The sequence below is a fragment of the Balaenoptera acutorostrata genome, chromosome 18 (assembly GCF_949987535.1).
Source record: "Balaenoptera acutorostrata chromosome 18, mBalAcu1.1, whole genome shotgun sequence".
NCBI classification, from domain to species: domain Eukaryota; kingdom Metazoa; phylum Chordata; class Mammalia; order Artiodactyla; family Balaenopteridae; genus Balaenoptera; species Balaenoptera acutorostrata.
In genome coordinates this window covers 68,861,750-68,873,881 of record NC_080081.1, presented here as the reverse complement: position 1 = coordinate 68,873,881, position 12,132 = coordinate 68,861,750, and the positions used below count along the sequence as shown (strand labels likewise).

Sequence of the window (12,132 nt, the reverse complement as noted above, 5' to 3'; positions counted from 1 at the left end):
TCCAGCATACTACGTAATGTAATTTTGTGCGTGTGTTTGCATCTTCCTGTTTTCTTGTTTGCAGAAAGGATATTATTCTGGGATGTAAAATCCACCTGGAAAAATAGAGAGATAAGGGGTTTCTCTGTCTTCCATAGGGGTGTCATGTTTCCATGGTGATGAAAGCAGCTCTTGATACCTGATTAACCAAGGTGATTCCTGGGCTTCCTGCTTCCTCATTCAGTGTAATAGGGAGACAGGCAAAGGGAAAGGGGCAAAAAACAGCAGGCTATAAAGTCAGAAAGAAAAGCGTGGGAGGCTTAGGTTTGGTCTGAGGAATTCTGTGATGATAGGTCAATGCCAAGTATTCAGAGAAATGACATATTTTCTGTAGTTTGTTATATTGCAAAAGTGGCTTTCTGCTTTTAACAACCCCTGTAATTTTACAAACATGAAAATTTAATAAACGTGAGAAAGCAACTCCCTTCATACAAGTTTTTACTGCCATATAGACAAAAGAAAGTGAGTGAAACAGACCTCATTTTCACAGTTTTCACTCTTTTCAGTTATTCCTGAAAACTCCCTGGGTCCTTTCCCACCTTTGAATTTCCCCACAGCTATACTCTGGGTATGGAGTGTTTTTACCTAATCATCTAACTTACCAAAGCAGTTTCTGAAACTCACCTCCTCAGCAAAACCTTTCTCCGTCACCCAGTGGGGCAGCAATGATCCTCTCCTGTGACCTGTGGAGATTTGGGAGGATGTGCTCCCCCTGCTTCATCTCCTGACATCCGCTCTCAACATACATGTGATTAGCATGCTACGAATCTAACAGTGGCTCCAAAACCTGGCTGCACATCAGAATCACTCTATGCAGATTACTGGGCCCCATTCTAGAATGATAGAATCAGAATCTCTCTGAGACAGGCACTCCCAAATGCATGGTTTTCATAAATCTACAAGGGCTTCAGGTTTGGAAGTCAATGACATATGGTTTTAGTTTGCATCTATTCTGTTTTCGTGTCTCCTCTGGATATCTGCATCCATTTATATGCACTGGGGGGTTTTAAGCAGGATAATCAGATGCCTGCAACACCTCAGGCAGTGTTTGTTAAAATGTGGATTCCCAGGTACCAGCTCAACCAAACCTACCCATCTGACCCTGTGGGGCATGGCCTGGGAATGTGCATTTTAACGTGTTGCCACTCTCCATCCCCCAAGCGATTCTCTTTGTAGGGGACAAACTGGAATACCTATACGGACCAGGCAAGTCATTTCAATGAAGGAGGCAAGCTGGGTGGGATGTGACCAGAGGGAACCTGACACCCCATACATAGGGCCAGGTATGACTTACCTGAGTAATGTGTTGCTGTTTTGCCAAAGCAGAAATAGAGCCAGTATTGCTGATGTTTTGAATTTTTCAGAAGCTAGAAATTCAGAGAAATTTAATTTCTCACAAGGGTTGGGGAGAGGGGGAATTGGATGAAGGTGGTTTCCAAAGGTACAAACTTCTGGTTATAATTATACTACTAGGGATATAATGCACAGCATGATTAATATAATTAACCCTGCTGTATGTTATATATGAAAGTTGTTAAAAGAGCAAATCCTAAGAGTTGCCATCACAAGGAAGAATATGTTTTCTTTGATTTTGTATCTGTCTGAGTTGATGAGCATTCACTGAACTTCCTGTGGTCATCGTTCCATGACGTACGTAAGTCAAGTCATGATGCGGCACACCTTAAACCTATACAGTGCTGTATGTCAATTATACCTCAATAAAGCTGGAAGGAAAAATAAATTTTAAAAAAACAACAGTAAACAAACACAGCTGCCATGGGCAAGTTGTACGCTCTGCCTTAGAGGGCTCTACCCACGTGTCTCAAATCTCTGGTAACTTGCAGTATCATGTGACATTGGGGGCCTGACCCAGGGACTTCTTATGATGAATGATAATAGAATTGCAGGGTCAGAAGGCCACTGTGGATCATCCCAGCATTTAATGAATCCCCCACTTCAACATTCCCCTGCCCCTGGCTGATGACGCCCTAAACTGCGTCATCTCTCACCTAGAGCCCCCGCCTGTGCTGCACGGATCCGCGTGTATCCTAGCTGCTTCCACTAGGCTACCCCCCACGCACCCAATGCAGCACATTCCCAGGTGAAACTGTCATCATCCAGCACCATCCCTCCAAATGCTCTTTTCCTTGTGCTCCCGAAGTGAGCGTCGATATGATCTGTCCAGCAACGGAAGCCAGAAACCCGGGTGTCATCCTTACTACTTTGCCCTTATTCACCACCCCTGTATCGGATCATCTACCTACTCTTGATAATTCTGCCCCCTTAATATCGACCAGATTTGCCTCTTCTCTTCATCCCCACAGCCAATGACGTATTTCAGGCCATCTCTTGTCTGAATTACTGGAACGGCCACTCCCTTCCCCCGAGGTGCTTTAAGCCCCCTTTGATTCATTCTGCCTTTAACTCACCAAAGCCAGAGTGCTCATCCTAAAATGCATATCTGATGATGTCAATACCATGACAGCAACGAAAGAACTGTTTAAAGTTCAAAGAGGGCAGCGTCATGTGGCCCTTGCCTGTCTCTGCTCCCGCCTACCTCCCTGCTCCATTCCTCCTCCATCCCACACCTGAACTCTCTGCACAGCCACGTGGAATTACCTTCACTTCTCCAAACGTGTTATGCTGTCCTTTCCTTCGTTCCTTTGCAAATACAGTTCTCTGTGCCTGAAAACTTATCTCCCTAACCAGACCCCAAATCTCCACCTCTTGGCTTAGTTTATGCCTACTGGTCCTTAAAATCTCAGCTTAATCATTGTTATAATTGTGATGGTGATGATGATATGATGATGATAATGATAATAACGTGTATTAAATGCTTCCTATGTGCCAGACACTGTTCTAAGAGCTTTCACATATATTATCTCATTTAATCTTCACAACAACCTTAAGAGGCAGGTACTGTTACCACCAGTTTCAGAAATGAGGATAGCGCAGACGTCACTACCCCTAAAACCTCCCATGAATCCCCAGAATGGTGTGGGTGTTGCTTTTTAGTACTTCATATTCTCCCCCCGCATAGCACTCACCAAACTCTACTGCAGTTCCAGCCTACCTGTCTCTCCCAGTAAACTTTAAGCTCCTAGACAAAAAAAGTAAAAAAGACGATGTCATACATACAGTTGTTTTCCCAGCATTTAAGACAATGCCTGCCAAATAAATAGTTACTGAACAAATTAATAAATAACTGAATGATTTTTGAGGTGTTCAACATTTGCATGTTCCCCACTGAACACACAACAGTTTGTTTATAAACAAACACTACCAATTACTGCCATTTCTGCTATGCTGGGAGACCATACAACTCATATATTAGAAAAGTATGGTGAGGGGTAGGAAATAAGTGTAAACAGAGTAGTGATACACTCTCAAAAAAACCATAGTGATGGATGGCCAAATATCCACTTCCACTCTTCCTTCCCTCTTGACTTCAAATGGGTCCCTAAGTGCTTGACCACATCTCCCTCTTTCCTTTCTCATAATCATCACCCATGTTCAGACGCCTCCTTCCTCTTGGCTCCTCATTCCCCCAGGTACCCATCCAAGCACGTGTACATCCTTCCAGCCAGCCAGCAAGATGGCTGACAATGAGGGTCTAGAAACAAGTTAAGGCCAAGTCCCTCTCCCTCAAGGATATGTCTCACAATTTGCCTAAGCCACAGAAAGGGCTCAATAAATATTTGCTTCTGCCCCTGCTCTCTGTTTGGATAGGGACAGGGAGTGCTATAACCACCCATGTGAAACCTGCAAGCCGCCAACTTTTCTAGACAAACTCTTTGCACCTTTTCGTTGTGAAAACAACACTGCAACTGTCTCATGACTGGTCAACCTGATTTTACAAAGGAAAAGTGTGTTCTTCTTTACAGGCTGAGGCCCAACTAACCTTTCCTCCCCGGCTGAGAGTTGAACTTACTTGGAAGAGCATAATTTATTAAGAATAAAATTCTGGTATTAAAAATGAATTTGGACATTTGCATGAAGTTCAGAATCATGGGAACCAGCGTTGAAAAAAAAGACGGATCTGGTAGTCTCCTCTTCATGTTGAAAGGAAAAAGGGGATTGATAACAGCAGGTAGACAGGATTTGTGGGTCACCTCTCTAGGTAGAATTCCCAGCCACAGGCTGTGTCTCACGGTCCACGTGTGAATTTAGGAAAACGCTGATGCAAAGAAAAAGTCCCAGTAGAAATTAAGACCAGCTGTGAACCTATGATGTCATCCTAGTGCTCAAAATACCTCACCGGGTTCTCCTACAATGTCAAAGCCATTACTACCCCCAAAGGCAAGAGTCGAGCACACATTTATAATAATAAGCATAGAACGTTAGTTGGAAACTTCTAGTTCCTTTATCAAGTTTATCAAACATCTACAAATTCCATCACCATGCCATCCTCAAAGAAAAGTTATACAATTTAACATGAAAATTAGGCTATGCCAAAAGTAATTTTCCAACTTCTCAAAAATCTAGTAAAATTAAAGTCCCTACACAGTACTACTAAAAGAGGAAACGCATATTTATTAAACAGAACAAAAATGGGTTACCGTTTTGAGGGTCAGAACTGAATATTTTCTTTAACAATAATACTTATATTATGCATAAGAACATTTTAGTGAAATATAAAACAAACATTTTTCTCCCCTTATTTTCAACAATCTTTTCTGATACCCATAGGGAGAAGGAGATGAAAAACAAAGAAAGACCTGCTAGCCTGTAACTAAAGATCCAGAAAGAAAAATTTACCTATTAGCTATCATTTCACTCCAGGGACGGTGAAATGCAAAAACAAACATGTCAATTTATTCATTAGTAGTCAAGTGAGGAGGTAAACACCTCTCTTGAACTATGGTATCTGAGTTTGAATAGTGAATAACGAAGGAAGCTCTCTAAAATGTCAGATCTGGAAAAGACACCACCTAGAAATAAGTGACAGTAATTCACAGTGATACTAAAAATAAGAACCAAGTTGCAATATCTGTACTTAGTGACACCAATGCACTTTACCCAGTCTACGTGGATCTTCTTTATCGTGTACCTTTTGCATAAATTGTGGAATATTTTTTGAGGAAAAAAAAAAAAAAAGAGTCTAGGTCACCTAGGCCATTTGTTCTTGTAGCACCTGGGATGTGGGAGATCCAAGTATGTGTGAAGATAAGTAAAAACCTATGGCTAGCACTTTTGCTGCGTGTCTTTCTGACTGCAGAAGCTTTTAGCACATTTATCAGAAGCCATACAATGCAAACCCTTTTGATATTAGGTCTCTGGGTGTAGCTTTCAAGATCATTCTTTGTTCCATTCTTCCCGTATTGTCAAACGGCACCCAATAGGTGGTCTAGAGTGTGAATTTCAAACATGTGCTATTAATACGCCCAAAACTGTTGCTGCAAAGGTGAAAAAAAAAAAAAAACACATTAATTGAATCCTGGCCTGTTCTCACTCATAATGTCACAAACACAATACATTTTCTATGTCCTCAAGCAATAGGAAATAATTTGTAAAACCATGAACTCTTCAGGTGAATACACTACAGGTTTTAAAATAGGTATTATTCATAGTTACTAAAAGTAATTATATATTGTTGTAACAATTCTCCAAAAAAACTACATACAGTAAGTGTAGGTCACAATTAAAAAAAATAATATTGCAGTCTTTTTTTTTTTTCATTTACTCTGGTTTTCCTGCTGGTATACTAATGACCATTAGTAACAGTATTATATCTGTAGATACTTCATATTTTAAAATTTCTTTCTAATGCTCTTTCAAACATTTTTCTCACAAATGTTTTTTGGGAAAGTCACTATTATTCCCACTTCATAGCTGTCATATGGAAATAATGGTCCCTACCTCAATGACTGTGTCAAAGATTCATTAGATCACCCACATTAAGTACGTAGGGTATCTGGCACATTACTTATTGAGTGCTCAAAACATGGTAACTATTATTAATATGCAAAAGTATCAATAATTATATTAAGGCTATTAGAGTCCATTTTAATCAGGTCAGTCGAGTTCAGGTGTTCCTCTAGAATTGGACAATTCTTCCCAAACATGAAGATACCACTGTTTCTCTATGCTGATCCATCCGCCTGGAATGCTTTTCCCTTCCTCACTCCCAACTCCTAACCTCCCCACTGGGCTAATTCTTACTCGCTGGATCTCAGCTTACACGGTACTTCCTCCAGGGGTAAGCAGCCCCAATCCGCGCCCACATCTGTATTACCCTATAGACACGGGGGTCTCCTCCTGTGCGCTCCAATGCGCATCACGACTGTCTGCTTCTATGCCCGCTTCCCTGTGAGACTCAGACTTCATGAGGGCAGGGACTGTGGTCCATCTTTAGACACTACGTTCCCGGTGGTTAGCACAGTGCTAGAACACAGTGGGTGCTCTGTAAGTATCTGTGCCATGAGGACACCTGGGATCTGAAATCGGCCTGGCCGGTGTTACAAGGACAGGCTGTCACAGAGCGTGAGTGGCCGGTGCCGGCCGAAGAGATAAGTCAGCAGCGAGCCACGGTGCCAGCGGAGGGTGCAGCTGCTGGGATGGGAGGCGGCATCGCAGAAAGTGGGGTTGGGCCGCGGTGGGGGGGCGAGGAGGGGCTCTAGAGGAGATTAGGTCCCGCCTGGTCACTTGCAGTCATAGCAGCGGAGCCAAGTCTGGATCTGGAGAGAGCAGTGGGGCGGCACGGGGAGCCAGAGCCTGGGCTGACGCCCCCGGCGCCAGGCGATGAGGTTTCCAACCAGAGCACGAACAACAAAACGCAGGCCAGGGGCCCCTGCTGGCTGGGATGAAAGAGCCCAGCCTGACCCACAGACCCCAGAGGACTTACCAGACAGTTGGGGTGTGTTGCGCACGCCTGGCTCAACACAGAATTGCAGTGCTGAGGAAGAAACTTCGAGACTTTGGGCACAGCTGTTGGAAAATGCACCAAAATGTTGTGATTTGTTACGGCAGCGGCATCATAGGAAGGGACGACTTTAGAATAGTATCTGACAGCATGGAAGGAATTAATAGAGAGAGCTGTGCTGGGGATTCGGGTTTTATACACAGCGCCAATAGTGTTCTCTGACGCAGAGCTCGACTGACCTTTAATAAAAAGAAAGCAAATATCCATCAGTAGATTCAAATCAGTAACCCTGAACTACTAGATTTGAAATACATTGTCCTCTATTTCATTTCCTCATGGTACAAACTTAGACTACTGCTATACTCAAATGCTGATGTAAAAACAAAGTGAACTTTCTGGTAGTGGCATTTAGTGCGATACACACACTATAAATTAGTGTTCACATGTCATTAAAAGACAGATTTTAGAGAAGCATCATATCTCTATGCCATTGTGTATGCGTGCACATGTCTCGCCATCATAAAAACTGTGACCATCCCTATGAAGCAAGGGAGAATGTTGGAAAGAAGAACTCCATTCAGCCACAAATAAAGTTTGGTCATTGATTTTCTATCAGTGAAGTGGGTTATATTGTTATACAGCTATATTCTGTACAGTAACTAGAAGGCAGAAAAAAATTTTTAATATATGATGAATGTTAACAATGTAATCTCAATATTGGGAATACCTTTTTTTTTTTTTTTTTAATTTTTGGCCCCACTGTGTGGCTTGAGGGATCTCCCTGACCAGGGATCAAGCTCATGCCCCCTGCAGTGGAAGCACGGAGTCCAAACCACTGGACCGCCAGTGAATTCCCTGAACACCTATATATTTTCTTCTGGATACTGACAGTAATAAAGGTAAAGGAACATAACTTTATGTCTACTTTAAATACAAATGTATCTGGAATATCTGTGAAAAATCATTTCGGCAAAAGTGTACAGAGATTTGTGGAAAAGGACAAGTAAAGGCAGCCTAATGAAGTCTAATGTTGACCTGTATCAGCACTTCTGGGTTACAGGTCAGATTTAGCACAGAAACCAGGGGACTTCAGGTGGCCATTTAACTTCTCCAGCTGTCAATTTACTGGCCTAGGTGGTGAAAGTGAAATCTGAAAGGCTTAACTGATTTCAACTGTTCCAGTCCTCTTTCAAAAACCATTTGGCAACATGCATGACCAGTTGTGCATATGCTCACATTCTCTAACTCACTCGTCACTCACTTCCAGGTATCCAGGCCAAGGAAAAGTCCAAAAAAGCTATATATAGGGAAATATTTACTATCATATTACGCATAAAATCACTCTCCCCACAAAACTGGAAACACTAAATGTAGCGACAGGAGGACGACTAAGAAAACTATTCTATAAATCGTTTGATAAACTACTAAAACCATTACAATGGTGCTGAGGGCTGCATAATACAAAATTCAAGTGTACAGGACACAATGTTAAGTAAAAAAGCCAGAGACAAAATTGGAGCTCCAATATGATTAATACTGTAGTGTTACCATAGAAAAATATATATAGAAAAAGACTTGAAGGGAATACGTTTAAAAATGAACACAGTTATTATCTTAGCTGGGTTTTAGTAAAGGACTAATACTGCTTTTCAAATGGAAAAATGTATATAAATAAAATCGAAGTAGGGGTTTTGACTCAGTGACCTTCAAGGTCTTGTCCAGTCTGAACCTGACATAAGCCTATGGTCCTAGTGGATTTGTTTCTTCCCAAGAACAGTCATTTTAGGTGATGCAAAACCAAGAGATCCTGGGGCACAGGAAGGCCTGAACTCACTACCATCACAAGAGTGTTTCAGAGTTTCTGCAGGATATGAATAGTGAAAATGCAGAAGTAAGTACTGTGTGTACAAGAAGCAACACCGACAGGCATACACCTGTGGCCTGACCCCTATCTGATTTAATCTGGGCTGATTTAATCATTCTTTGTGACATTCAGCCATAGCTATTTTAAGTAGATTAACCATGGCTCATGGCTACTTTTTTTCTATTCTCCTTCCCTCTCCCCTAAGTCAGGAAAAAAGTCTAAATTGACGAATAAACACCCTGAGGTTGATTACATGAACAAGGAGGGCAATGTCCTATTTGGAGACCCTTTCTCTTTTGACTTTAGACACCATCCCCGGAAACCTCGTTTGTTCCCGTTGTTTCCACTATGTCCCCATAATGTGCATGGTACCTCGACGACAGCACTTAAAATAACACACGAATCATATTTTGCTTTATGACCCTGTCTGTTGCTAATCTGCGAGCTCCCTAAGCACAAGAACGGCACCATGTCTGTCCTCGTGTCCCCATCTTTGAGGCAGAAACATTTAAGCTGAGAACTAAGTGATGACTGGGGGTGAGCCAGGCAGAGCGTGGGAAAGGGGATTCCCAGCACAGGGAGGTGCTGACATGCGGCAGTGGAATCCCTTCGAGGAAACCAGTAGAAAGGTGACCTCAGACTCAGGCAGGGGGAGGAGATGGTAGGGCCTCTGGTCATCAGCACCTAACACGCAGGTTACATGCTCCATAACTTACTGGCTTCTCAGTGAAGAATAACCTTCGGGAATATGTACTAAAAGTCACAAACTGGCAGCTGTGTCCTTTTACTCTGGCTCTGCTTTTTTTCCACCTTCTTATTTGTACAAGCACATGGGCATGCCTAGACTTTATAATACAAATAACAAAAATGCCTCCCAGTGGGTAAACATTGAATATTCACAATGGAATAGTCATATAATGAATGTTTCTTGATCACCTACTGTGAGCTGGTCATTGTTCTAGGTACTAGAAATATAGCAATGAACAAAAGAGGCAAAAAAAAAAAAAAAAAAAAAAATCCCTGTCCTTGTGGAGTTGATATTCTAGTGGCAGAAGACAGGCAATAAAAAAACAGGCAAGAAAAGAACATTAGAAGGAGAACAGTGCTATGAAGAAAAATACAGCAGAGAGAGCGGATAAGGAGTCCCACGTATCATGTGATGCTGGGAAGGAGTGTGCGGTTTTAACGGGGTGGTCGAGAAAGACTCACTGAGAAGGCAACAAGTAAGCAAAGACACGAAGGAGGTAAATCAACTAATACGTTAAATGCTCAGTACAGGCAGACCTTGTTTTACTGCACTTTGCAGACACTCTGTTTTTTACAAATTGAAGGTGTGTGGTAACCCTACATCAAGTAAGTCTATTGGTGCCGTTTTTCCAACAGCATTTGCTCCCTTTATGTCTCTGTGTCACATGTTGGTAATTCCCACAATATCTTAAACCTTTTCATTATTAGCGTATTTGTTATGGTGATCTGTGATCAGTGATCTTTGATGTTACAACTACTACTTGCTGGAGGCTCAGATGATGGCTAGCATTTTAAAGCAATAACATCTTTTAAAATTAAGGCATGTACACTAATATTTGAGACATATGCATTGCATACTTAATAGACTACGATAGAGTATAAACATAACTTTTATATGCACTGAGAAACCAAAAAACGTGTGACTCTATTGCAATATTCGCTTTATTGCAGTGGTCTGGAACAGGACTCACAATGTTTCTGAGGTCTGCCTGTACACTGCTAGCACTGAATTAATATGAATACTTCCCTCCCTTTAGATTCTATTCAATAAGACACACAGTCATGAGTGTGCTCATCATGTATCATTCAGATGAGATTTCTGGTAACGAGAGTCAATTTTCAGCCCACTTTCTGGGGTAACACTATTTAAATGCCAGTGGTCAGCTGTGTCTTTCAAGCAGACAGCACCAAAGGACTCAGGGGGTAATCTTCCAGCTACGCTCCATCCCCTGGTTACGGCAGTGCCTGCACAGAAGGCCCAGGGTGAGCAGGACGCACACGCGGGCCCGTGCACACTACGGCCGCATAGGACGGTGGGCGGAGCTCACCTCTCACAGCTGCATCCAAGGGAGCCCCGGAGGTAGGAACAGAGTACACGTCCAAGCGCTTATTAGCCAGGAATCTGATCCCTCTCACAGGTGAGTAAGTGCTTGTCAACACACTGTTTTCTCTTAAAAAAACAAAACATTCTTTAGGCATTTCTCAAGGAAGATGATATGAACATTGCTGAGTTGAACTGCTCTTCTTACATTCAAGTTCTAAAAAGCACAGACAGAGCCTAAGCTCTGGATTAAATATAAGAACAAACTGTAGAAGAGGACTCATGATGGTTCTTTAGGATATGGAGGAACGGTTTACTTTTCCTTTAGAGTTTTTCTTGCTGTACACATTCTAATCAACTTAAATAAGGAAGCATTCATTTGGCACGCCACCTGTTATACTAGACATGTCTTTAAGGACTCCCAGCTGAAAATGGGGCTGGACTGCCCTGGTGACAGAGGAATGCTAGAATCTATCCCGTCCTGACTGCATTGTCAATCACCACAGGCGCTACTCGTAAAGCCCCATTTTAAGAAACAACAAAAGAAGAAAGAGTGAGTCAAATGATGAAAGGATCATGGGCCTGAGAATATTACATATTTTATCACTGTAATTAAATGATACACATCAGCAATGGGAAAAGTTTACTGATTCTTTTTTTTTTAATAGATCGTTATTGGAGTATAATTGCTTCACAATACTGTGTTAGTTTCTGTTGTACAACAAAGCGAATCAGCCATATGCATACACATGTCCCCATATCCCCTCCCTCGTGAGCCTCCCTCCCACCCTCCCTATCCCACCCCTCGAGGTCATCGCAAAGCACCGAGCTGATCTCCCTGTGCTATGCTGCTGCTTCCCACCAGCCAACTATTTTACATTCGGTAGTGTATATACGTCGATGCTACTCTCACTTTGCCCCAGCTCCGCCCTCCCAGCCCACGTCATCAAGTCCATTCTCTATGTCTACCTCTTTATTCCTGCCCTGCAACTAGGTTCATCAGTCCCATTTAGTTCTCATTATGGGTGGGTTCAGTGCCTGTCTCATTTCTAGCATTAGTACCAGAGGAAAATAACAAGGCGACCTCAGATTCACAAGATTCAGGTGGTCATACCTTTGTGCCATAAACATGCCAGGGGCGGGCAGCTGGATGGGCATTTGTTGTTTCTTACAAAACCTCCTATTGCCCTGAAGTACTTCTGTAATCTAAGAAATGAAGAGAGATGAGATCTACTTAGATAGCTATAGATTTTTTTCAAATATACACACACACACACATTTCTAACTATAAAAAATAAA

The 12,132-nt window shown here is 42.2% G+C and overlaps 1 protein-coding gene across 2 annotated transcripts in view; it reads right to left on the bottom strand.

Moving 5' to 3' along the window:
* Nucleotides 1-4,413: 4,413 nt before the first annotated feature.
* The window catches only part of SOHLH2 (spermatogenesis and oogenesis specific basic helix-loop-helix 2), a 40,621-nt gene continuing 32,902 nt past the window's right edge, over nucleotides 4,414-12,132 (bottom strand). Inside the window, exons 8-11 of one of the 2 annotated variants that reach the window (XM_057532988.1) lie at nucleotides 11,948-12,039; nucleotides 10,841-10,962; nucleotides 6,884-6,966; nucleotides 4,414-5,435 (exon numbers count right to left, since the gene is read on the bottom strand). In XM_057532988.1, the coding sequence (XP_057388971.1) occupies nucleotides 5,415-5,435; nucleotides 6,884-6,966; nucleotides 10,841-10,962; nucleotides 11,948-12,039 (318 nt within the window). In that variant the 3' untranslated portion in view covers nucleotides 4,414-5,414. Of the gene's footprint in view, nucleotides 5,436-6,883; nucleotides 7,141-10,840; nucleotides 10,963-11,947; nucleotides 12,040-12,132 lie in introns of both variants that reach the window. The other variant, XM_057532987.1, reaches the window with a different exon arrangement.